The sequence below is a fragment of the Lissotriton helveticus genome, chromosome 1_1 (assembly GCF_964261635.1).
Source record: "Lissotriton helveticus chromosome 1_1, aLisHel1.1, whole genome shotgun sequence".
NCBI classification, from domain to species: domain Eukaryota; kingdom Metazoa; phylum Chordata; class Amphibia; order Caudata; family Salamandridae; genus Lissotriton; species Lissotriton helveticus.
Window position 1 is genome coordinate 885,351,624 of NC_136057.1, and position 27,239 is coordinate 885,378,862.

General features: G+C 42.6%; 1 protein-coding gene across 2 annotated transcripts in view; it reads left to right on the plus strand.

The window, feature by feature from the left end:
- Positions 1-27,239, plus strand: part of MON2 (MON2 regulator of endosome-to-Golgi trafficking) — a 1,009,595-nt gene that overhangs the window by 891,738 nt on the left and 90,618 nt on the right. For both annotated transcript variants that reach the window (XM_078675668.1, XM_078675659.1), the window contains one exon: positions 8,722-8,845. In XM_078675668.1, coding sequence (XP_078531794.1) covers positions 8,722-8,845 — 124 coding nt within the window. The remainder of the gene's footprint in view (positions 1-8,721; positions 8,846-27,239) is intronic.

A 27,239-nucleotide genomic window follows, 5' to 3' on the forward strand; every position in this document is an offset into this window, starting at 1 on the left:
CTGTTAAAAATCATGCCCCCAATAATGACACTATTCTCTCCACAAAGTCGCGCTTCGGAAACACTAATCGTTTAGACATGCGCGCAATACAACCAATCACAGTATGCGCATAGTAGGCTCTGGCACACGCATGCGTATAAACTTATCCCCAAAAAAAAAGTGTAGTGCTCGACTGAACGCCGACCCGGTGGAAACAGAGGCTGAACAAACGGCGGTCCCAAAATGCGGTGATTAAGTGAGTAAAATACAACCTCGAAAAATACTCGGCAGCTACTGTTCCGAGGTTCGAATAACAGAACGTAGTATTAATATAAATCCCCTCTTTTCCTCACCAGTTCCCGTCAGGACGCCGCAATAACAATTCACGTGGGGTATGTTGACCAGCAGATCTGTCTGTAATTGCTTTGACGATAATAGTTAAATATGGTATTGAAAAATCATGATACATGTAAATCATTCCCTCTTTCCTTTTTCATTCCCAGAAAAAACCCCAGGTTGTAATTTGAATGACCTTCACCTCTTTCGACCGTGGTGAAATTCAACACTGTAATTCCCGGTAAAAACAATATTTTGCCTTGGTCTCTTAAAATAACTGAAACTATAGACAATGTCTAAATGGCGCTCTCCTTACCTTTAGATCTATGCTGGAAACGCCACTAAACATATGGAAAACTGTCAAGTCTTGAGTAATTTGAGATTTATGAATACAGATATCGTGTAAGTCAACAAATCGATTGTGTTGGTACTACTCATTTATGAGTCTCCCCTCTAAAAAAATCCCCTTTGAACCTACAGGTTGTTTGGATTTAACCATAACGCCTCTGAACTTATGCCCTTCACCTACAAAATAAAGGATGAAAAAATCGCTGTCACTGAATTATTGAAGTAAGCTTATACTTTCTGTCAAATATAAAAGCGTCTAATTAAGCGCCATCGGACAAATAATTTTGTCTTCTTTTAAATAATGTGTCAAAAACACGGTTGCCTTTTCTAAAAATACTATATAAATGTGCATGCATGACAAGATACTGGGAGCACTAAAATAAATTAGTATTTTGTCTCCTAAAAAAATTCTGTGCAAGACCCGAGGACTAAAATTTATTTTATTAATGTTTTCAGGGAAGCTCACGTCCTGATGATGATCTAAAGTTATCTAGATCGAAACGCCGTCGACATACCCAAGGAAATCTCCCTGTTCCACTGTATATATATTTTTTGTAGGGAATAACCTTGTGTGTGACATTTTGTAAATATTTTGTTTTTTAATTATTCACCACTCAGTCACTATGAGCACTTTGTCACAATTGTGAGCACCTGTAACATGAAATAGCTAGTTAAATTACAGAAATAAAGTATTTTTCTAATATGGTATCTTGCAAAAGGCTTTGCTCCCATGATTAATTCATAAGTTAAGCTATCTCTCTTAGGACCTATTCAGGCCACAGAAAACCTTTGTTTCTTTCATAAATGCCTTGGAAACTTCAGCATGCTAAATTGCTGACAATTACTAACAATGTGTATTCTCAGCGGAGGCGAACAGATCTAACCCAAGGCTTTTCCACCTTCTGAAAGAGATCTTGTGCCACCTCTGGATGAGGACGCCATTTATGATCCACTAGGCATCGACAGCTGAGTTCATCCGCTGTGTCGTTCAGAGAACAAGCCAGGTGTTGAACCTCCTGAGATATGCCTTGCTGCTCCACCTGTTCCCAGAGAAGCAGGAACTCGCACCCAGCCCTGTTTGTTGCAGTACCACATGGCTGTGGTGTTGTCCGAGAACAACTTCCGTATCCATTCTATGTCCCTAGCACATGGTACCGCTGGTGCCCCGGGCATTGGCACTGAAAAGGGTCGAAAGGAGAGGCACTCAGGACCGTGTAAAGGTTGCTGAGCTAATGCGGTCTTGTGGGTGGGATATGGCTGGCACGGTCGAAAGTCCCTTCCATGGCCATGAAAGGGGCAAAACGCAGACGGGGGAACAGGAGTTCCAAGGCCTCAGCAGTAGCCTGCGAGTCCTTAAAACGCTCCAGAGCCATGACTGCCTGGTCTCCAAAGAGACAGGGGCCATCAAAGGGCAAGTCTATAAGGAATGCCTGAAAATACCCAGAAAAGTCAGAATTTCCGAGCCTTGCAAGGCGTTGAACGGCCACCCTCGATGTCTGTGGTGTCAAGCCCACAACGAATAGTGAACTTTGCCACATCTTTCCCACCTGATATCGCTTGGGAGAGAATGGCCCAGGACGCCTCCGAGACCTGAAGCAGCACCTGGGCAACCGTTTCCCTCAAAGAGTTGGCGTAACGGTCCAATAAGCATGCTTTGTTCATCGACCGTAATGCAAGGCTAAAGGAGGAAAAAAAAACTTGCTTGCCCCAACTATGCGGTTTCTTGGATTCCATGTCTGGCGTCGACATACCCAAGGAAATCTCCCTGTTCCACTGTATATATATTTTTTGTAGGGAATAACCTTGTGTGTGACATTTTGTAAATATTTTGTTTTTTAATTATTCACCACTCAGTCACTATGAGCACTTTGTCACAATTGTGAGCACCTGTAACATGAAATAGCTAGTTAAATTACAGAAATAAAGTATTTTTCTAATATGGTATCTTGCAAAAGGCTTTGCTCCCATGATTAATTCATAAGTTAAGCTATCTCTCTTAGGACCTATTCAGGCCACAGAAAACCTTTGTTTCTTTCATAAATACGTTAACCCCAGGTTTTATTAAAGGGGTACCCTTGTTTTCTTTATTGAAGTTTCCAAGGCGTCACTTGCTTTACAATGCTTTTCGTCTCAAGTGGAGCTCTGGCCTTCTGTATGCCTTTCTACCAATACCACTCCTGTCCCAAGTACTAAGAGCTAAGAAGATAAGGAGCGACCAGGCCCAAATCTTTCTTGTGGCTCTGTACTGGGCCCGGAGAGTCTGGTCTCCCAAGCTTCTCCAGCTTAGCATCGATTCTCCGATCAGGCTGCCCCTTTGGGAGGAACTTCTGTCGTAGCATCAGGTGAGGGTTCCACCCCAATCTATCAACTCTATGCCTTCCTGCGTGGAGATTAAGCGGTGGCAATTGGCAGCATTTAACCTTCCTCCTGAAGTCTGTGATGTGATTTTGACAGCCAGGTGTCTCTCTACCAAGACTGTGTATGCCGCCGATGGCAGAAATGTGTTAAATATTGTACAGACAGGTCTATTGACTATCTTTCTGCTTCTCTCTCTCAAGTCCTTCTCTTTATTTTGAACCTTGCCCAGCAAGGCTTCACTCTGGGCACTCTTACAGGGTACCTTTCGGACTTGTCTGCCTTCTTGAGGCTGCCGGACTAACCCTCTTTATTTAAATCGCCTATTGTGAACAGATTTCTCTTGTACATATGTTCCCACCTTCCCTATTCATCATGCCTCAGTGGAACCTTAATTCGGTTCTCAGCTTCCTGATGTGCACTCTGTTCGAACCTCTGCATAGCTGCCCCCCTCCAGCTGCTTTCCATCAAAACAGCCTTTTTAGTGGAAATAACTTCGGCCAGGAGGGTGAGTGATTTGCATGCTCTCATCCAAGCCTCCTTACCTGACTATCCTCCCTGATAAGTTGGTGCTTCGCACTAGGGCCTCTTCCTTACCTAAAGTGCTAACACCGTTCCACATGGGGCAATTAGCCACCTTGACTCCGTTCTATGCTCCTTCGCACCCCTGTAGAAAGGAGGAGTGACTCCCCTGTCTGGACCCAAAAAGAGCGTTTTCGTTCTATTTTGACCACACTAAAGAGTTTCGAGTGGACGACCAAGTCTTCGTGGGTTACGTAGGATCAAAGAAAGGTCATGCGGTGCAGAAGAGGATTATTTTGTGATGGGTCGTCCTCTGCATTAAAATTTCTATGCTTTGGCCAAGAAACAGCCTCCTTAAAGCTTAAGAGCTCATTCCACCAGAGCTAATCCTGAGACCACAGGGATGCAATGTGGTGTTCAAGTCCTCGACATTTGGCATTGCATCAATGTGGTTGTCAATGCACACGTTCACAAAGCACCACTGCCTGGGTAGTCAAGTCTGCAGGGATGGCCTTTTTGGCTGCTCTGTCCTGTTGGACTTCTTGGTCTATACTCCAGGGTAGTATTGCTTGGGTATCTATTCTAAGGTAAGGAATCTATGGCTAGATGTCTCTATCAGATGGGCAAGTTACTTACCTGCGGAAGCGCCTTATCTGGTAGAGATATAATCTAGCCTCAGATTCCTTACTAACCAACTCGTCATCCCTGCACTGCGGACAGGTTTTTAGGTTAATGGTTGATCCCCTTCAGGGCCCTAGTTGTAAAAAATATACCACTCTCAGTGCATTTTATGACTCTGTACTCTTGGCTTGGAAAGTAGTGAAAAGTAACTGACGTCAGCATGCCAAAGTGGCGGCTACATAGGTGATGTGGCCGTCACTTCTGGTGTGGATGACGTCACATGGAGCTGACCAACACCACCTACCGGACTGCAATGGTATTGCTCATGCAAAAGAATTCCGGGTCCAGCCTGAAATTCTAAGGTAAGGAATCTGCGGCTGGATTATGCCAGATTAGGCATTACCGAAAGTAAGTAACTTGTCCTCCCCTTTAAAGGGGGAATCTCTAACAGTTTTGTAGGCATATGGTTAGCTTCCTGGACTGAATGCGAAAATTTTCCTAAGAAATTCAAAAGAATATTATTTACTACTGGAGGTCTTTAGTTTTTTCCAGAAAGCTGCCTATGTTATTTATTTATTTTTATTTCTGTTTATTTATTGATTTCATATTGCTTGTTACCCTAATTCTATAGCTGAAACCAAGGTGTCACCGTTCTGACTGTAGATCTGTTTTGAGCTCTCTAACAATTCTTAAATCTAAGCCCATCTTTAAGGCTTCCTTAAGGTCCTTGCGTACTGCATACTTGTAATTCAGCCAGATTCCTTTTAATTTTATTTTTTTGCTGCATAGGAGAATTCACCTGTCAAGGGCCCCCAAAATCAATAATGTATTCCATTTCTTGTGCAAATCACCACACAGAATAAATGGATTGTGACTAACCTGTCTGGGAAACTCACTGAAAGAACAAATTAAGAGAATTTAACCGTTTTAATAATCTGCCTTTAAAAACCCATTTTCTTATTTCACAATTGAACATACATACATGAAGATGAATGTTACTAAAAAGGACATGGGAATGACATATTTTGAGAGCGCAAAGCCCAGAATTTTAGTACAACCAGGGAAGACTATATATCCAATAAAATGAAGAAGAAGAAAATAAAGTTTGCTTTTACTTCGAAATACAATTCACAAAGTGTAAGCATGCAGAATGTTCTGCTCGGGCATTGGATCATGCTTCAAATGTAACCTTGTCTCAGAGGCATATTGAAGAAACATCTTTGCATTGTTTACTTAACAACCTTCTGCTAATATTAAAGACATAATAACCAAGTCTCCATCAAATCTGAGCAATGTGCAAAGCATCTTAGTCAAAAAACAAAATGGCAACATTCCCGCAACAGTTCATAATAGGATGTTATCTATCCTTATAGTAGCAAAAAGAAATGTTATGCCATCTAGAACTACGGGACCAAAGTGTATGTATTACAATGTCCCTGTGGATAGGCATGTAGGGCAAACAATGAACGAACCATCCATGTAAAAGCATAAGAGCAATATGTGAATGAAAATGCAAAAGGTGTGTTATAAAATTAGCCACCCTAAATTCCAGGTATACTAAACAGTAGACCGTCTGGAAAGACATGTTAGAAGAACACTACTTGATGGGGAAGCCTACTAGATGAGGACACTTAGCAATCTACAATTTAAAGATTTAAATGAGAGATTTGAAATTGCTTGCTTGCTATTAGAAGAGCAAGCAAGAATTAAGAAGATGTATATCTTGTATGAAACAACCAGCCCAACAGGGATGACATTATTCTCTGCACCACATTGAACGGTCACAAAAGATATGTTCTTTGTGCAAAACCAAACCTAGGTTTTTCATGAAGTTTTCAAGCAGACTTGTAATGGAACTATACCAGAAATAAACAGCCACAGAAGATGTTTTTGGATGAAAGAAGGATGCTTTGTACAGCTTTCTTCTTTAACCTGCAATAGCTTAGTGCATAAGCTTGGTCGGAACTGCAATAGAAAGTAACAATAGTTGCAGCTGACATTACAGGTTGAAGTTGGAATAAAAAATACAGGAAACTATATGGCTATCACTTCATCTGACAGGTGAGCTGACTTGGCTGGACGCGTAACATAAATGCACAACAAACATAATGCTGGATATGATGTTATAAGTTTATAAAAAATCTTTATATTATTTATCGGCATTTATGTTTATGTTATATGGGCTTTGGATATTTTTTCTATTCAGTTACAACTTTTGGTTTTCAGTTTGTGTTTGTCCTTGTCCTTTTTGATATTGGCTGAGGTGTTACGTCATCGGTTTCAGTTGGCTTTCTTCTGTGCAGTGTCAATGCATATGTAATGAGTTAGATTCTTAACGTTTCTTTTGTTGTCTCGGGCTTATTTGATTGTCTATGAATTCCAATTTGCAGGATTGTAATACATTCACTGCATTTATTTTATACGGATCCAATCAGCATACTAATTTAACGAATAATAATTTGAAAAACAAATATAAACTAATAGAATTGGTAATTTAACAAAGCAACCCCATGAATCTTGTATTCGACGTAAGGCGCTGATTCAAGAGCATATGACAATGTGTGGTGGAATTCTGTTTACTGTCTGGGCCCCATGTAGTTGGGTAGCAAGCGACAGGGAGGTATTACAGGGAACAATCTGAGAGGGAAGAACTTGCGGCATGGTCATGCAGGCCCCTGGTCTTATATCCACAGAGTTGTTCCCTCATCTTCTGATTGCAGCAGACTGTGCTCTTCTTCTTCCCTGTTTTTTCTCAACTCTATTAGAGTATCATACCATGCCTGCGCTCTCTTGCGAACTACGATACCCATTTTCTGTACGTGTGTAGAGGTTCTGTGTCGTGTTTTTTCCACATTATTACTTCAGCTTGCCGTTGGTAGAATGTTGGTGCCTTATAGCCTTCAGTTGCATGACCAGGCATCCTTTTGCTGTTGGTAACACAAGGACCTGGAATCTGGTTGTAATATCTTTATTAGGACTGGTCATTAGTCCTAGCAACTCACATTCAGGGTTACGTAAATTGGATCAGCGAGTGAGAGTGACTTTTCCTAAGGTATTCATTATTTCTTTCCTGTATTCTTTAATTCCATCGCAAATTTATAGCATGTTAAGTATGGCAGCAACATCCGTCCCACATATGGAACACTGTTGAGGACAAGTTATACATTATCTGTAATTTACTAGGGGCTAAGTAATTCCAATGAAGGACATTAAATTCCAGCAGGTTGTATTTGGCATCTCTAGATACCCTTAGGGTAAAGGAGGGTATGAGAGACCTGTCAATGGCCTCCAGAGCTCTACTGAGTTCTTGTGACCATTTTTTCCCTAAGACGTAACAGGTATGTGCCAGTCTCTTTTTCTAACACCCTGTATGTGGTAGTTATAAGACCCAGGTCTTTGTGCATTGTCAGTATTTGTTCTAGCAACGAAAATGTCTTCAAGGCTGTTTTGAGTTTGAGTGTGTCAACAATTTTGGGATAGGTTAGGAAACATCCCCTTGGGCTATCATCAGTCTGGGTCACGTCTATAAAGTCTGATATCCTTCCTTTTGCATGTAGTTCTTCCCACTTTCTGAATCTCTACTTCCTCCCGAAGTTTGAGTCTGGCAACCCATTCTGTGGCCTTCAAACCCATGAGACCCACTACTGGGAATGTAGAAGTGAAGGAGGTTTTCACTTGCCCCCTTTTGATGCACCGTCTTCAGTAGTGCTGAGCCACTATGAGAATACCACATTGTTCTCCCCTGTATGTCCCAGGGTTGATCTGTTTTCTTTCTAGTTCTTCGGTGGGGAATTTAGTCAGAAACATCTGTCTGTGGTGCTTTAGTTAGGGTGCACCACTTAGCCATCCACTGTAATTGTGCAGCGCAGTAGTAAAAGTTGAAATATGGTAGACCCAGGTGTCCCTCCTTTGGTGGACGTTTCACCTATTGTAAAGCAACCCTGCATCTCCTGTTCGTCTAAATCTAAGAACTAAGAATTCCATTAAGCTCCTTAAATAGTAGGGGGTTCAGTTTTATGGGTAGATTCACAAAGTAGTACAGACTGATTTACTGGGTCAAAAATCAATATAAAAATTATAAAAGTAAAGATACAAATTTACAAGTTAGTCATTTGTCATACTCCAAAAGGTAGTACACTTGTCGGCTGGGCACTGTCCAATATCTTCTGTCTCATTTTCTACCTATGTTTAGGATATGTTTGATCATTTATGAGGAAATAGACTTGCATGTGTGACATGTGATAATTTTGTTTTCTATAGACGCAACGGTGTTCAAGGTTCATGCATGACTGTGAAAAATGGTCTTGGAAAAATAATTTTAAGTTATAGTCTTAAGTTTTGATGTCCTCCAAATCACAACAAGGTGTTTGAAGAAATTAGGTTCTGCTGAAGGTTGAAACAACAAGCTAACTATTGTATTTAGTACATTCTAATTTTCCTTCACATTTTGTCTGATTATTGTGAATTAATTTAAAACATATCATACATTTGATAAGGAACCTGGTGTTAAGTGGGATGCACTGATGTCATATTTTAACAAAATGCTTTTATCTCTTATAGGTGGTACAGCTGATAAGCACAGAGATACTGCCTTATGCCACTTTTATTCCAAAGGAGTTTGTAGGTCAGATAATGGCTATGCTTAACAAAGGATCCATACATTCTCAGTCCTCTTCTTTTACAGGTACGGTAACTCCAATGTTCTCAGACTCCTCTACGGCGAAATTATTTGCAATACATGTTATGCAAATGATGTGTTTGTATGCTTTGATTAGGTCCTCGAAGTATTCGTGTTTATTGGATATCCATGTGTTCATTAAACTTTTTTAACATGGAATAACAGGGATCCAACCTATACTTAGTCGTCAAACACTCACGTCAGGCACAATCACTTCAGAAAGTGTGTCACAGTGCTGCTCACTGTACGAAGTGTGGCCTAGCTGTCACATACATGTCACATTTGCTGGGAAATGACCAGACCACATGTCAGGATCTCATGCACAGAACTCTAAACACATAGGTCTTACTATAACCACACATTTCAGCAATAACCCATGCGGGTCTGCCTCCATTCATACTGGACAATTAACTTCACTGATAATAAAAATATTCTATATCTCTGGTTGTACCTTTTTTTACCATTATTATTGTGAAACCGTTCTAATGGATTCCTGCTCTCTCTGGATGTGGAAAAACATTCTTTGTATAGATTGTATGGGGGAGAGAATGTGGCCTAACAGCTAGAGTGGTCGAACTTAAAGCTCGGAAACTGGGTCTGAGTCTTGGTGGGGATGTTCAACATCCTGTGATTCTGGGCAAATCACTTAATCTCCACGTTCCTAACACAAATTAATGTGTTTGCTTGTAACACAACTGGTACTCATGTAAAGTGCTCTGATACCTTTGGGTTGAGTTTGTGCTATATAAACCCCCCCTTCCTCCCAAAAAAAGAAAGATGTCACTAAATTATGTGGCAAAACGGAGCCACAAGCTAGGAATATAACGAGCCTCAGGCCTGGTGATTTAATTTGATTTCTTTGGTTTTGTTTATTGGGTTTTGTAGAGTTTTCTCGCATTTTTTGATTATGTCCTACAAGCCCCTTTTCTTCAGGGCGTTGCTAGACTTGTAAGAAACATATGTCCAAAATGCACTCACACACTAATTGTCTGTGGCACCTTGGAAAGGCATACACTGACTCATCATAGTGGTTGTATGCAATGCACTCACACACTAATTGTCTGTGGCACCTTGGAAAGGCATACACTGACTCATCATAGTAGTTGTATGCTTGTGCACACCCCAAGGTCATCAGAGAGAGGGAAGCAGAGTAAATAAACGCTTCTCCAAAGAAAAGTTACATTCTTGGTCTCCTCTCCGTTTGATGCATTTCGGGAGCTGCCCCCTTCAAAAGCAAAAAGAAACATAAAAAGGAGCACCATTTCCCATCTCATGAAAAGCGTAAGAGCCTCAAAGACTACTCTTCTTCTGAACCAAAGCTGGGTTTACAGGAAATGTCTCCAGAGTCATATTCAGGCTTTTCAGAAAGCTGTTTTGGCTGTCTTTGAGACTTTGCCTTGTATTGTGCCCTTGAGAGCTGCCAAGGTGTGTCTATCTGCTTTGGCCAATTCCAGGTCAATGCTAGTGATTTCAGTATGGGGAAAAACACACAAAAGGTGATGAGATGAATGTTTGCAATTTGTCTACCAATGACAATTGCTCTGATAGCATTCAATCCAAAATATTCTTTTGCCCACCATGCCACCTCATATTAGACCCATTCATGTGCAAATCAGATTTAATTCTGCTCCCAGAGGGGGACTCAAGTCAAAACTGCCAAGCCTGGTCCTCTCTGAACCAGAACACAAGCAGACTAAAACCAGTTTCACTCTAATTGGTGCTCGTTACTCTGGTGTAGGTTGGTTCCACTGGCACAGTGAGCAAGGGACCCACGTCTGGACATACTCTTGGCCTCTTTGGGCGCTACATCAAACACACAAAATGTGAGGGAGGAATTTCTGCTTGGGATCTGTCCTCTTCCATTGTTCCTTTGAAGTCGGTGTGACCCCAATTCTCAAGTTAACAGATATCTTTGCTTTCTGACTTCCATCATGAATGCCAACTAAGGTGCTGTAGGTGACGCTGTCTTCATTATTACCTGTGCCATTTCCGTCTCGGTGTCAGCGTAAAAGTGAGAGGCCAAATTTACTTACCTGCAGATGTTTAGGTCAAACAAGTTTTAAAGTGTGCATGGCCTGTTTGACTCTAATGCTTTACGTTTCCCAATGCTTCATAAGCCTAAGGATGATGCTGACAGTTACAGAAGTAAGTTACTCGCTCATGAGAACATGCCATCCTGCTTGCTAACTGCATTTTGGTCGGTACCTCTTCAGATGTGAATTCTCAATCTCCAGAAGACCCTTATAGGGCTGAGTAGATGAATTTCATAGAAAGCATTAAGAAAACCCCAGAAATCTTGGTGATTCCTTCTCACAAAAAGTTCTAACCGCAGGTTCCACTCTTTAGAATATTCCCCATGCATTCGTATGGATCCGGAAAAACTCTAAAGCAGTACTCCGTGACCCCAGGAAGTGGCACCTACATAGGCACCATCATTGCGCACTGAGATCAGTTCCTTCTTTTCTGCGCCTACAGATCCGGAGCTCCCCTGGGGTCTCAGACTGTTTTTTCTTCAAAGTTTTGAGGTTTTCTTTTCACAAATCCTACTGCAATGTGCAGTGCACGTATCCCCCAAAAGGTTGACAGGGTTTAAGCCTTCTGTAAAATGTCACAGATAAATGTCTGTCACTGCTTCCCACTTGGTCTGTCTGTGGTGCTTTGGGGCGTCTCATGACTCTGCGACCTGCGGTGTGTGCACCGAGATGCATCTGAAAGCTATCCGGGTGCAGGAGGTGAAGCTATTTGTCGCCCGATGCCGCAAGGCCCTTCATCTGTTGAAGTTGCAGGGTGGGGACGTTTTTGAACTCTATCTTGGTGCTGACTCATGTTCCAGGCCACCAAAGTAATTGCATTGTTTGCTATGATGGTCCATAGAGCCACTGACATTCTTGACCTCTAACTTCCTACACAGAAGTTCAAAACTAATTAGTTGACTGAGGACATAGTCTATCTGCCTTTTAATGAGGTTTTGACTGATACCTTTTTGGATACCTGGACTGAACATTGCACAGGTGCCCTGGTCAGCCACCAAATTGCCTGCCATCACTGTCCTGCACCGGGGGATAAGGACTTTCTTACCCAACATCTTTTCCTGGAGAGTATGGTAGCGCAGGCTTCATGAAGCAAAGTTAATCTCACTGTATTCCATTCTGCCCTGCCGGTTAGGGAATCCAAATGCCATGACACTTCTGGACTCAGGGTTTTCTCATCCACTAGTCTTGCCCTGCACGATGTGAATGCTGCCTCTTTGTTCATCAGATTCTCCCTTGCTCTGTAGGACTCGGTGGCCCAAGTCCTTCCTATCTCTATATCTACGGAAGCTTGTGCTATCTTTTCCTAGGCCATGCACGATGTCTGCTTTGCGGCAAAGATTTTTATTCACTGTGGCCTTGGTACTACAGACTTCTTGGGTCAAGCTACTGCTACCAGTGTTTCAATCTGACGACATGCTTGGATGCTCTTCACTGGAGGGATGTCCAATCCGCAGATATGGACATGCTCTAAGAAGGGTCCCGCCTCTTCTGGGATAAAGTGGATTTGGCTATGGAGCACCTCAAGGACAGCAGAGCTATAGCAAGCTCCCTCTGATTACCCTCTGCTCTTTTCCCACCACCTGTGCAGTTTTGTCCTTTTGTGGTTTTAGCAGTTGGTTCCAATGTTGCTATCAGAAATCCAACAGGCTTCTGATTCTTGTTGCAGCTGTGAACAAAGACTTCACAGGACGGAGGACGCTACAGTTCATGCTGACAACAGGAGAAAGACATGGCCAACTCCACTGCTCCACCTTCTCCCGAACCCACCAATCCTCTTCCTGACTCACAGCTATCCTGTCAGCAGCAGACTCCACCACTTCTTTCCAAGATGGCAGAATATCACCTCAGACGAGTGGGTAGTGGAGATCGTTTGGCTGGGTTATGCCCTCCCATTCCTGGAAACATTGCCGCCATTGCCATCTCCTCCAGCACAGCTGATGAAGGACTGCCTGCCCCTTTTCCAACATGAAGTGTAGGTTCTTTTGGCCAAAGGAGCCATGGAGAGCGTCAGATGCCAGAAGTAGTTATTCGTTGGTATTCCTTATGCTTCCTAGTGCCGAAAAAGGGTGGATGGATACTTCCTGTTGTAGATCTTCGCCCTCCCAATGCCTTCCTGAGGAAGGACAAATTCAAGATGCTCCCCTTGGCCCAGGTCTTGTCTGCCCTCAATCCTGGAGACTGGATATTAGCGTTAGAATTATAGGACGTGGCACAGGAGCATTTCCAGGTCACTGTTCTCCTGTTTGACCGTATCGGCGTCCCTCAAGTGTTCACAAAAGGGATGGCTGTGGTTCCAGCTCTTAAACAAATAAGTATCCCATCTGATTAAAGGGGACAGTCGTGCACTACTCTCAGCTGGTGGTACACCATCCACAGGAAAGGAAGCAATTGCAATTTGTTAGATAACTCATCATCGGGGTCCCAGTCTTCCCCTATGTCTGCGACTGACTAAGCTCCTGTCTCATCTTCATTCCATCACTGATCACAAGCTTTTTCAAAGAGAACTAAAAAGCTGGTTATTCGACCATTAATAATGTTGTTCAGATCTGATTCCTGGCCTATAGGGAGTCTTCGCAAGCGCCATGAGACCTTTCAGTTGATTTGTGCGCTTAATAAGTTCCTCTGACTTGACTTGACTGCTAAAGGCTAACTTGCTCCAGATTGTCTTCACCCACCTGTAGACTAAGGCAAACCTTCTCACATCATCGGGTTCACTATAAACATGCAGAAGTCCCACCTGACTCCTTCACAGAGGCTCCCTTTCATCTGACCCATTATGGGCACGGTGCAGTTTCATGCCTATTCTCCAGAACAGAGACTCCAGGACATTTGGGCTATGATCCTGTTATTTCAGCCTTATCCTGGATTTCAGTGAGATTGATGCTGAGGTTGCTCAGGCAGATGGCCCTCTGCATCCTTCAGGTGAAGCATGCACAATGGCTTATGCAGAATTTGCAGTGGGATCTGAAGTCCCTGTGGCAGCAACATCAAGGGGTCCTCTCCGCATGTGTTCAGATTTTGGAGGAGACTGCAGCGGATTTAGAATGGTGGCTATAGGACAGCTTTTGGGTCAGTGGCAGACCTAACTCCTTATTTTACCCAGAGCTGACAGTGATGACCAATGCTTCACTTCTGGGCTGGGGTGGACATGTGGTAGAGGTGACTCAGCTCCACACCAACCTGTTTGAGTTATGAGTCATACGCTTGGCTTTGAAAGCCTCCCTGCCCTCTTTTCAGGGGAGTCTGGTTCAGGTATTCACAGACAAATGCACCTCCATGTGGTACTGCAACAAGCCGGGGGCAGGGGGGGCAGGGGGGGCGAGGCCTGTGCCAAAAGGTCCTGTGCCTCTGGACATGACTGCAGCACCAGGGGATTTTCCTGGTGGGTTCTTTGCCCACCAGAACGGACATACTCAGTCTCTGTTGCCTAGCAGATTACGAATTATGGTTACATCTGGGGGTGGCACAAGGTCTCTTCCGCAAATAGGAAGAACCTTGACTTGATCTTTTCGCCACTGCTAAGAACACGCAATGTCAGCGCGTCTGCATGGTGGGGGTTCCCAAGCGGCTCTCAAATGGATACGCGTTCTGTGTAGAGTGGAACTTAGGTCTCTTGAATGCATTTCTACTGATACCACTCGAACCTCGAGTTCTGAAGAAGACCAAGAAAGACTGGACCCAGATCTTGCAGGGAAGCCCTAGTACCGTACTTTAACCTAGGTGATCCGTCGCTAAATTGCAAATCTGTCACATTTTTCGCATTAGCACTGACTGGAACCCCTTGTTTTTTTAACCTATATAAAATGGTATTTAACCAGATTTTATTACTATCGGACCCTTGGGAGCGGAGCCTAGACGTGGTGTTTTAGCAACCTTTGTCTTGGTCCAGCTTAGCAATTGATCCCAAGAGGAACTTGGGTGTATAAAGTTAACATAGTAATGTATGTACCTAGTGAGCTATTATTAGTATCGACTGATTAATTTTATGCTAATGATAATTAATAGGTTTGTTTTAATTTGTAATATTGTAATGGTTTTAATTAACTGAAAAAATAAAAGCATTTGATTTTGAATTTGATTTGACTGGGCCCAAATCATCCTAGTAGCTCTGAACTGGGCCAGGAGAGTTTGGTATCTCAAACTCCTGAGCTTGAGCATCTGTCCTCTTCTCATGCTACCCGTTCGGGAGGACCTCTTGTCACAACAGCAGGGCAGAGTTCCGAACCTGCACTTAATCCACCTCTATGCTTGGAGATTGACTGGCGACAGTTGAGCGCTTTTCACCTCCTTCCTGAGGTCGTGGACGTTATCTTGTCAGCCAGGCATCCCTGTGTCAAAATTTTATACGCCTGCCATTGGGACAAGTTTTTGGCCTGGTGTGCAACTGACCCACTTCATGACAAAGTGTCTTAGGGTTTGTGTTATCTGTGGCCCTGCATGGTCTTGCTTTGTGCACAGTTAAGGGTCATCTGTTGGCTATTTTGGCTTTTCTGCGGTTGCCTGACCTGCCTTCCTTGTTTAATTCTCTAGTGGTGATATGTTTTCCTAAAGGGCTTCAACATTTGTTGTCCCCCCTGCCCCCCTTATCTTTCCTCATGCCCTAGTGGGACTTGAATTTGGTCTTGACCATCCTCATGTGTTTCCTGTTTGAACCCATGCATAGCTGTCCACTAAGATTGCTTACGCCTAAGTCTGTTTTCTTAGTGGCTATAACAACGACCCGGAGGGTGCGCAAAATTCAGGCCCTCTCTGTGAGACCTTCTTATACTGTCTTCTGTCCGGACATGTTGATTCTCTGGACACATGCATCCATCTTATTGAAGGTGGTGACTACTTTTCAGGTTGGTCAAACCATAACCCTATCATTCTTCTTCGCTCCTCCTCAGCCCTCTAAGGAGGAGGAGTGTCTCCATCACATGGACCTGAAGAGTTTCCTGAGCTTTTATATTGATCAAACTAAGCATCACAGAGTGGACGATCAGCTGTTTATCAGGTTCTTGGGAGTGAGAAAAGAGATGTGCTATGCTTTGGCAACGAAGTAACCTCCTGAGGGTTGGCGGGCTCATTCGACCAGAGCCAAGGCTGCTACTACTGTGTTTCACATGGGTTGCCTGTCCTGGACATTTGCCAGGTTTTGATGTGGGCGTCCATCCATATGTTCACAAAACACTACTGTCTGTGCAGCCAGTTCCTTCATGGTAGGCACTTTGCCGTTCGATCCCGTAGGACTTTTTGGTTTGAGCCAGTTCACAGACCATCCTCCTTGAAGGTGCGGGTCTGGTTTCTATTTTAAGGCGAGGCATCTGTGGTTAGAAGTCTCCATCAGAAAAAAAGTTATTTACCTCTGGTAACACCATTTCTAGGACAGATTCTATCCAACTGCCATTTTGTAATGATCCTCCCCGTTCTGTGAAGTGGATTCTTTAATCTAAAACAATTTAATTTTCGGTATCTGCACACTGGTCAAGACCAATATGATTTAGCTCTGCGGGCGCAGAAGCGTAAAAAAAGCAACTGATGTCAGCGCGCATGGATGGTGCCTAAATAGGCATGTGCATGTCACATCCAGTGTGGCCGACGTCAGTGCGGAGCCATAAGCACCACCTCCAGGGGTATTTCTTCAAAGATTTTCCAGATTCATTCTGTCGCCTGGGGAATATTCTATGATGAAGAATCTGCAGATAGAGGCAGTCTCTATCAAATAAGGTGTTGTCAAAGGTAAGTAACTTGTTCTGAACATAGAGAACAAGTGAAGTCCTCACTCTGTACATAGACATTGACTGGGAAAAAGTGTTTGATTATATCCTTACCTTTACTGAAGCTTTACGGAAGCATGTTGAGGTGTCTTGAAAAACCCTCAGTCACTGGCAACAGTTGTTAAATCAGCATTTCTTCAGTGCTTTCTAGAGACATATGGGCCCAGTTGATGGGCTTTTTAATGGTCAATCCCTTTTTGGCAAAAAACAGAAATTCAAACAAAGATGATTGACTGTACGTGCTTTAAGTGCAGTGTCTCTCTCAAAGATATTTCATTCAGTTACAGTAGGCAACAATTTGCTGAACAACAGCAGCAGGAATATTTGTATCCCTAAAATAGTTGGTTGGAGAAGCCGATGAGGTAAACAACAATATTCCTTCTCTCTGTCCTTAACACCAAAAAATCTAAAAGCTCTCTGGCCTATTGTGTTTACCATCTGAAGAGTCCCTGGTCAGGGAACTGGGGATGGCCTTCTTCCAGAGATGGTCAGAGCTCACAACAAACAAGTTAGCCCATATATTCTGAAGAAAGGCTATTCTTTTACATTCTGCAGAAACCAGCACCTGTCTCCCCAGAGCCCTTTGCCTAACTCAGAAACATGGTGAAACTTGCAGCTCTTTTGGTGAAAAGGGCAATCAAAAGTGAGTTCTTTGTCGAAAAGGGGCAGGAGGTACTATATATATTCTCTAGTGAACTAGAAAATGGGTGACCGGGGTCCTATTTTAAACCTTGGACTTTTGAGCAAAGTATCCACAAGTTACTCCCTGAGCTCTGCAAAAATACTAATTAAATATATGTATATTCCCGTATTACAAAAAACTGTTATATAAGTGCAGAAGTAACTTAATCTTAATACACAATCATAAAGTTCATAAACATCAGAAGTCCACTGTAAAATACGAAATCCAAATATCCAAATCGAAGACTAGTCCAGTGTATTTTAATAATTGTTCTCCAAAACAACTTCTTTGGCAGCCAACATGTGTTTTGTCATATGCCCAATACATGCATCAAATGACTTCATCAGGGCTGCAAGCGAGAAAATTGAAATACATAATATCACTAAGTTTCTCATATGTCTAACTCATTGTTACAATATATAACAAAGAAAGGTACGTAGTTCCTCTCAAGAGATTGGTAAGTATTTATGAAGGGTCTTTAAGGGGGGTTGCCAATTGTGTGTGTATGAAGGAGGAAAAGGAGGGGGAGTTCTCCTTTCGGAACTAGGGCCCTCATTCACCCAGCAAGCTAGGTGTCATGCTTCATCATTTGAGCCTGCCCCTCGTCAGGTCGGCGCTGCAATACCTGACGGGCACCCGAAATCGGGGCTCTTTGTCGGGGATCTTCTGTTCCTGCCGATGGGTGCGGTGGGGGTGAGGGGCCTAGTGAGTGTAGATGTAGGGGTGAGTGAATTAAAATAGGTCAGTTAGTCCTAACCAAATTTTATTCCGTAAGTAAACTGCCTAGTTAAAAAGGTGGAGAGAGGCCAAACCTAGTCGCAATGGTTCTAGTTGTGAGGGCCTACTCTCAAATGATCAACATGTTTCGTGTCATATAAAGTCTAAAACGATCTGGACACTTCTTCAGGATTAATCAGTCATACTATCTACACTGGTAGGTAAATTTGAAACTACATACCCCATTGTTTTCTTAGTAGACCTAAACTGTTAACAACATTGTGTGCAACAGTAGCCGGCGGTAAAAGGACACCGAATGGGTCCAGCGATCCGGTCGCTTCACGGAAAATCACCTACCCTGCCGCCGACACCGGGATGGTAACTCATTGTTACACCATCACCAGTAAAGTATATACAAATCGGAGAGCTAAGAAAAGGTGCATCATCACCCTCTGTGTTGGTTAGTCAATAAAGTCAAAAATTAAATAAAATTAAATAATTAGTACTCGTACCACACCAGAAATGAAGAAATGAACTGAAGTCTAAAAGTCCAAAGTGCCCATCTGAGAAAACAGATATATCCATATTCATTATTTACTTCACATAAATCATTTCAAGTCATTCCGTAGGGGTATGATAAATATATTCAAATCGAAATTCGAGTCTGTAACAGAAGGATACCGGCCTGATCATCACTAGCACAGTTACTTTTGTGTATACAAAGTGTTGCGCAAAACCATCTCTGTCACCTACTAATCAGAATTGCCACTATACCACATATAAAAAAAGGTAAATACATCGTATCTGCAACATCCTCATTACAAAAAAGGGAGTAACACTATGTGAGTTTATTGCAACATCCATCTCCATTAATATTCCCAAAGTTAAAATTTTCCGTTCATTTGCACCACATAACCAAAAACATTCAGTGCGTATAGTCTTACGCAAAATTATCAGATATATTACATAAATTGTCTCACCTCATTTGTATCCTGAAATAACCCCACTAGTCCGATCTCCAATATTTCAACCGCGATAGTAATCAATCAAGGCTTATTCAATACGACCTTATTCCATACGAACTAGCGTACATGTACTCGTGTTAACGCTAGTTCGTATGGTTACTCCCTTTTTTGAGGAACTGGTCTGCAACCCATCTCAGGGGGAAGAACTTGAAAGCTGATTTTCTCAGCTAGAATACCTCCTACAACCATGAGTGAAAACTGATGTAGGATGTTGAAAAGGAACCTCTTTTGCTGTCGTGATTTTTCTGTGAACTGTATGCAATTCTCAATGCCTCAGATTAGGTAAGAGAGGCTTGATACCTAGACATTTGCATCTCTGTTCTCCTCTGCCTCACTCTTTCTCTGGAATGGAGAAGCTATTATGTAAGACCTCATAGCCTCCAGATACTATACTGAGCCTACTTGCCTTAAATTTGACTAGCTAGCTCTGTTCTAGTAAGAACTTCCATTGAAAGAAAATGGGCACCAGACACTGTCTAGAAGTACGATTTATTTAAGAAAACAGGAATGTTCGTGGCATGGTGTTGTGATACATATGTCGATTAGCCATAAGCACCCAGAGTTCACATTCTACCGTTTCCCTAGCTGAAAAAGGAGCGGTTGTTTAGCAAATAATTTTGAATCTACTTCTCACATTCTTGTTGGGACAGTCTTTTGTCTATGCACTTCTGCAATTTGAAAATTTTCACCTGAACAATATTGTTTATTAGCTAGAGCTTAATCTGGGGAAGTACGACTCACTGAGATGCAAGCTATTTAGGTCTCCTTACCTATTACTTTATTTTTAAAGAACAAAATCACCCTCAAAGTTATATCCTGTGTTTTTTAAGATGGCTTCAGAATATCATATAAAACAACAGGTAATGGTATTTCTCTCATTTTCAGTAGTTCATCGGCCCAAAGGTGAGAAAAGACTCTGCAAGCTGGATTCCTTGAAGGACCATAGATTTTACATGGACAGGGATTTTTGGATTAATGACTGTGGGTTTATAGGCTTTAAATGCAGCCAGTTAGGGAGGAGATCTGTAAGGAAGCAGACCATCTCAAGATGGATTCCTCTAGTAAAACATTGTTATGAAATTTGCAAATAAAGTTCTCTTGGAAGTTTAGTGCACACTCAATGACAGACTGGGTGGCAATAGCCTTCTTACTGAGAGAAGTGTACCAACCCAGGACATCTGGGAAACAGCTACCTGAAACTCTATATGCTCCTTCATTGAGCAGTACTGTTTGACAACGGAGATTATGTTCAATTTGGTAGAGCAGTGCTTCAATTCTTTGTAATATAATTGCTGTATAAATCCTTTCAGCCCTCTTCCCGAAAGAATGATTTGTAAGTTATTGATGTAAGGGAATATGCACGAGCAAGCATCCATTGTAGAACCAGTTACCTGCCATCAATTATGGTCTTTCTGATAGATGACTCAGCTCCTCTAGATTACTTCTGCCCTTTCAGCTCTGTTATTGTTCTCTTTTGCTTGTTATGAGCAGGTTGTGGAATAAATGGATGGAACTGGCATTACTGATGCCCTTACACTTTAGATATCCAGTGAGGTATCAGTTTTTGTATCTTACAGCTCCATTTCAAACTGTTGTTGACGTCCGGTGACCTGTTACTGTAGTAAGCTATTTGGATCCAATCTGGCAGTTGGGGCATGTCAGTTTGTGTATATGCGCCTAATACAGAGCAGGACGCCTTCCTGGAGGAGGTGAGGGGGGGAGAGGGGGAATGCAGTATTGGACACGGATTTGGATTGTTCACATCCATCCCGCCCAGGTACTGGTTCATTGTCCCAGGCTAAGGAGTTGCGTCACTGGGTGAACAGGTGGGGTTTGTCTGCTGTATGGCGTGACCTTAACGTGGGTTTATGAGAGTATTCCTTTAACTCTTACCCACATTCCCTTCATTCTTGCGTTCACAGATTCCTCTGTCCACAACACCTATACCATTGCATTACACATGCCACGTATCTAGGTAAGACGATATCGGATCACAACCCACTAGAGATTACATTCTCACGAGGTCGGGTTCCTGCTCTGATTTCAAACTGGCACCTGCATCCGCGTCTACTAGAAGACATTGTGTTTCGAGAAACTTTGACCACAACCATTGACACATATTTTTCCGACAACACTGGTACGTCTTCTTCGCCATTGGTGGAATGGGAAGCTTTTAAGGTGGTAGTGTGCTACGCCTCAATTGGAGAGGTGGTGGGTGCTAGACATGAGGTTATTATAGAACTCACTAGTCTAGAGGATAGGCGAGGCCCACTTGAAGTGAAAGTGATTGAGAGTGATGAGAAGGTAGATAAATTGCGGGAAGCCAGAATCACACATGCTGAGCTACTGGAACGCCTATGACTGATTGACCAGAAAGCCTTTACTCAGAGAATACACACAGAGACTGACCGGTCGGGATGGTTATTAGACTGTAACCATCCCCTACGCCTATCTTTTAATCATCACTTTCCCCGCCACCCCCCCAACCCCTCCCCAGCCCACGGAGATCGGTGGTGACACAATTGGAGATTAACAAAGCTTTCCAAGATTAATATGCCGTTTTATACACGGCTCCGCCATCCTCTGATCTAAGTTCCTACACTGAGCAGCTCTGCCTGAGGTAACTGCACCAGAAAGAGAAGAACTCGCTGCTCCTATCACGACAAATGAGATCCGGGGCCCTATCAAGGAGTTGACCCGCAATAAAATGCCAGGCTCTGACAGGCTCCTGGTGGAATTCTATTTCTCCTAATTGACGAAACTGGTGCCACAGCGGGAAAAATGTTATAAAACGTCTCTTGATAAAGGTGCACTGCCCCCCTATACCAGGGAAGCAGTTGTGAGATCCCTGTTAAAACCCAGCAGACCGCCTACTGAATTATCCTTGTATAGGCCACTATTGTTACTGAACATGGAATATAAAATTCTCAATAAGAATATGGCCCATCGACTGCCCCAGTTACTCCCACATTTGATATACACGGATCAATGTGGTTTTGTTCCCCGACGCAACACTTCCCTATACATAAGGCGTCTGTTTGGAATAATGGACATCTCAAGACCATAACCTATATGCCGGCTCCCTTTCCTTAGATATCCGACAAGTCTTTGATACTCTAGGGTGGTATTACATGCTTGCATCCTTGGCCTCCTACTGGATACCCCTTCCTTAAATCCAGTGGGTGAAACTACTATACTCATCACCCACAGCCAGGACAGATCCCTATATATGCGATTCCTACCAGGTATCTCATGACACTCAACAGGGTTGTCTCCTCTCCTACTTCTCTTCATATTGGGGATTGAGCTCGTCGCACAGCGGATCCGTCATGTTGCAGACTGCAGTAGGATCCCAATAGATCGAGTTGTGCATTCTGTGTCCCTATATGCCGGTTGCATGCTTCTGTATCTCAAAGATCTCCAGGAAGACAATGTAGAGTTGGCCCAGCTGCTCTCCCTGTTTGGCCAGCTGTCAGGGCTGCATATAATTGCAGACAAATCTTGTGCTTACTCCTTCTCTAATACCTACATAGAGCCTACACTCCGATTTGGTGCTATACAACTGCAAACAGCGCCTATTACCTTTTGTTATCTTGGGATTCAGGTGTACTGCGATACACAAGACCTATTGGAGGCAACCTCGCACGCACGATTTACACCCTGAGATCTCATTGGTCACTTTGGGTCACACTACCTCTGTTGATAGCGGACCCTCTGGCACTGGCTAACATGGGGATGTTACCAAGCTTGCTTTATCACTTTGTGAATCTACCAATGGTCATACTGGCCTGGGTATTTAAATTGTTGAACACCATGTTGATTGACCTCATATGGGGGAAGGGGCGCTGCAGAGTCAGTCTATCTAAAATGTAGTTACTGGAGTTCAGGGGCGGCATGGTGGCTCTAGACTTCAAAGCCTTTTAGTATATCTGGTCACTACAGTGGTGATCCTACTGGTTGGCTGGGCATAACCTGTGCGAAAAAGGATACACGACCTCCCACCTTAATCAGGGATGATTACATAGGCTGATATGTACAGATGCCTCAGGACAACACACTGGCTCACTTTTACTACATATAGTCTTAGGCTCCTGGAAAATGAAACGATAATATTTCTATACACGGGTGGCATACATGCCAAATATCCCACTCTATGGGTTGCCCACCCCCTCAGGCACAAAACTGCACAAAGGCTGACTCCTTGGGAGCAGGCAGGGGTAAAGAATGTAGATTCACTGTTTGTAGATGGCACCCTCATGTCACATGCTAAATTTGTACAAGCTCAAGGATTGCCAGAGTCTTTGTTTCAGACTCATGCTAGTGTCCTCCGATATGTTCGCAAACATTGGGCACCGTATGCCACAGAACCCATCGCTTATGAATTTCTCCAAGCACTGCATACAATGGAGCACAGGAGGCACTTAATAAGATGGCTTTACCGGGGTCTACGGGAGCACCTCATGACAGTGCTTACTTTCTTGACAGCTAAATGGGAGGCTGACCTGACAAGGGAGCTCACGGAGGGAGAGTGGTCCTGGCTATTAGAATACCACAAGAATGTCTTGTGTAACTCAGTATTCAAAATGATACAATTTTCCGTATTACACAGGGCAATTTTAGCCCCACACAAAATTCATACAATGTTCCCTGCGGCCCCTTCAACGTGCCCACGCTGTCGTGCAGCCGAAGCTGATCTAATATATATACTTTGCATTTGCCCTTCCTTGGTTGGTTAGTAGGGTGAGATCTCAGCAGCACTAACAAACTTGACTGGCATATGCTAATGGAACACACTAGCGCACTGTATACTGGGGTTATCTCCTCTGCTCAAAAGCTCTAAAGTGACTCAGCGCTTTGCAGGCCTCTCTCTGCCCTTGGCCAAAAGACTGCTTACTAGACACTGGAAGCCCCTACAGGCTCCTAGGGTAGATGCCTGGCAGGAAGAAGTTTTACAATGGGGCCTGGCAGAAAGTGAAGTACTGAGGCAGGAAGAACATAGGAGTTTACGTAAAAGAACTATATAGTTAGTGTGGGATACACTGAGGGAAGGGTTCTGAGGGCAAACTTTAGAGCTCTGAGGGGTGGGAAGCCTTCTAGGACTCTAGACACCACCCTGAGAAGAGACGTTGCATCAGCGACTCTACAACAAATGATTTCTGAGTCCGAAACTAGTGCATAGTACATGAAGGGAATTAGTGCCTCAGCCTCACTTCCTGGTTGATCTTTTCCTTATTTTAGATAGCCCTGAATGTGAGGCCATAGCACAGCTTCGCTGCGTGTCAGCATATATTTACAAGAATGCGCCCTGTTGCCCACGCCCCCATTGATTATAAATCATTTACACCATGACCAGACACTGTAATGGGGTAAGGGAAGGGAGGTTGGATCCTTTCTGTTTTTTTTATATATACAGCATATTTCATGACAAGTAGATTGCCTCTAATACAGATTTTTTGATCCTTGAATGTATCTCACCAGTTAGATATACGAGTGTATTCCGTGGATTCATTTGTCGTATTCGTCTTGAGAAATTGCAATAAAGATTGTGTTAAAAAATAATAATGCAGGCCAGACCTATGGCATCGTCCATAATATTTCCCTGTGCATCTATCAGTCCTATAGCTTATCATTGTCTAGTCACCATAATCAACTCAGGCCTGCTGTACTGAGCGTCAGGTTTCCCACAAGGCATCCATCAGGCATATAGGGATAAAATATCTCATGTGTAAACAATTACAGATGTCTGAGGAGGTAGCGAATACTAAAACCCTTGCCTACTAATGTAATCTATGAGATTAGGTGTAATAAAACATCTTTGGGCTTTAATTCTGAGTAATAACTATCCACCCTGATATGCCTTTGCATAATCAGTATGTAAAGCTTATTGCCTTTTTCTTAACTTTTCAGTATCAACAATCCTGCATATAGCCTTTATCATTAGCTTGCCACCATAACCAACAAAAGCCCAATGTATTGATTGAAGCTTTCCATGAGGCAACCTTCCAACATAGTCATGAAAGTACAAATGTATACAGTTGACAACCCTAAATACTTTCTTTCCTAGGAGAGTCTAACAAGGAGTTGTAGTGCATATCCTCAATCCCCACAGTTGGTTTGGGTGGATCACAACACCAAAACCGTTTCATACTTTGGTAAGCTGTTAAATTCTGTGTAACAGAACAACTGCTTACAGGCGTTGGCGCAGTGTAATAACAGTCCATCCTTAAAAGCCTATTATCTTAACGCACGCCTTTTCACAATAAGTAAGTCCGGCCTACTGGATTTGTTCTATCGTTTTATAATAACAGATCAAACCTAGTAAATCTGACATGACTTTTCCCTAGCAACTGATTAATTCTTTACCCACAAACATTGCCTTCACACTTTACCCAATACTGGCCTGTTAAACTGCACATAAACTAGCAATTATCATGCATACAGTTATACAAGTACAAATTTGTAGAAAAATATAGCTCTCAAAACAAAATACAGCCTCTCTCAACAAGGCCTAACAAGAGTCATCGCAGTGAAAACCCACAGGGTTTGCCACAGAGGGTGGTTAACTGCAAAACCCTTGCCTTCTACAGTAATCTGTGGGATTACATGTTACAAAAACCTGTCTATGGCCATTAGCACAAAGTGATAACAACCAACCGTTTGAGGCTATCTGGCTTTATGCTTTTCACAATTAATATGTTAGACCAACTGTCTTTGTCATTTTATTTAATAAAATAAGCAGTCCAGCCCTATGACATCGATATAGCGTTTCCAGTATACCAAACAGGCATAAATGAGCTTGATACCATAACCAACTCGGGCCTAAAGTTTTGAGAATAAGATTTTTCTCAAGGTAACCATGAGATACACATTCATAAAATAAGAGCTGTATACAAAATAAAAGTTGGCTAAGCAAAGTCCTCCCTATCCTAAGGTGGCCTAACAAGGATTTTGACACTTCAGACCTTTTATATCCATGGTTTGCCACATTTGGTGACCAACACCAATGCCATTGCTTACCAAGCTAATCTGTGAGATTGCATGTAATAAAATACATAACTGTATGTTTTAAGATAGCTTTATAACAATCCATCCTTAAATGCCTATCAACTTTTACATGCGCAGAATAATTGTGCTAGGACTAGTTCCTTTATCATAATATTTCATAATAATAATTAGACCTTCAGCTATGATCATTGACTTGCTACCATAAGTCCTGCTATATTGAGTATAAACTTTGCCACAAGGCAGAAAGTGGAATACAAGAAGTATTTTAGTGGTAGCACACAAATTCAGCCATATAAAATCCTATGCTCAGAGGAAACAACCTGTGGGTTGAGCCCGATGCCTATCTCTTTATAATTAAAATCTCTTTTTTGCCCATCACAAGGTCAGAAGACAGTTGCTATGTCAAGCTCAACATAAAATAACTGTAGCCCTTGGCTCTCAAACACAAAACTGCACTCTGAAGTTTAAAGTTAATTACTCCCCTCCTCCCTTCTCTGCTGCTGCCAGAGAAAAACAAACTGTGTGAATTATCTAGTTATCTAAGCAGCTTCAGTGGCATTGAAAGTTCAAGATTGTGATAGCTCAGGCAGCTGGATAAAAAAAAAAAATAACAGCTGCATGGTGGGTAAACAGGTTTTTGTAAAATCATATAATTTCTTCCCAATCAGACCATGTACTCCTGACTACCAACATGTAAGTGGAACCAAACCCCCTCTCCTGGTAGTGCTTATTAAATCGTTTTTCGGGTGATCACATAATGTCTTGCGGCAGCTGCACTGGTAAACCATATTGGGAAATAAATGAGTGCTGGTGCGCCCCACTTAGAACCACCAGCTCAAATTAAGTACTGCAGAAGGGCTAACATGGCACGTGCTGATTTCACATTACTTCTGCTGCACAAAATACATTTTCTTCTTTTTTCCAAAAATAAGTGAGAAAGGTTTGATGCTGACTCTGCTGCTAACTCAATTTTCTCTGTTAAAAAAAGACTGGGCAATGACTATGGCGTCTTTGTTAAAATCTCTGAAATACACTAGGTTATGTTTTTTTAGATAAATGTTTAGCAATGACACTCTAGGCTGTTTTCTGTGTAGGAATTAAAGTTGGACACGCTGAATTAACTTTTAACATCAGGATGGGAACTAATCGCTTTTTGGAATATAAAAAGGGATCGAAATAGCA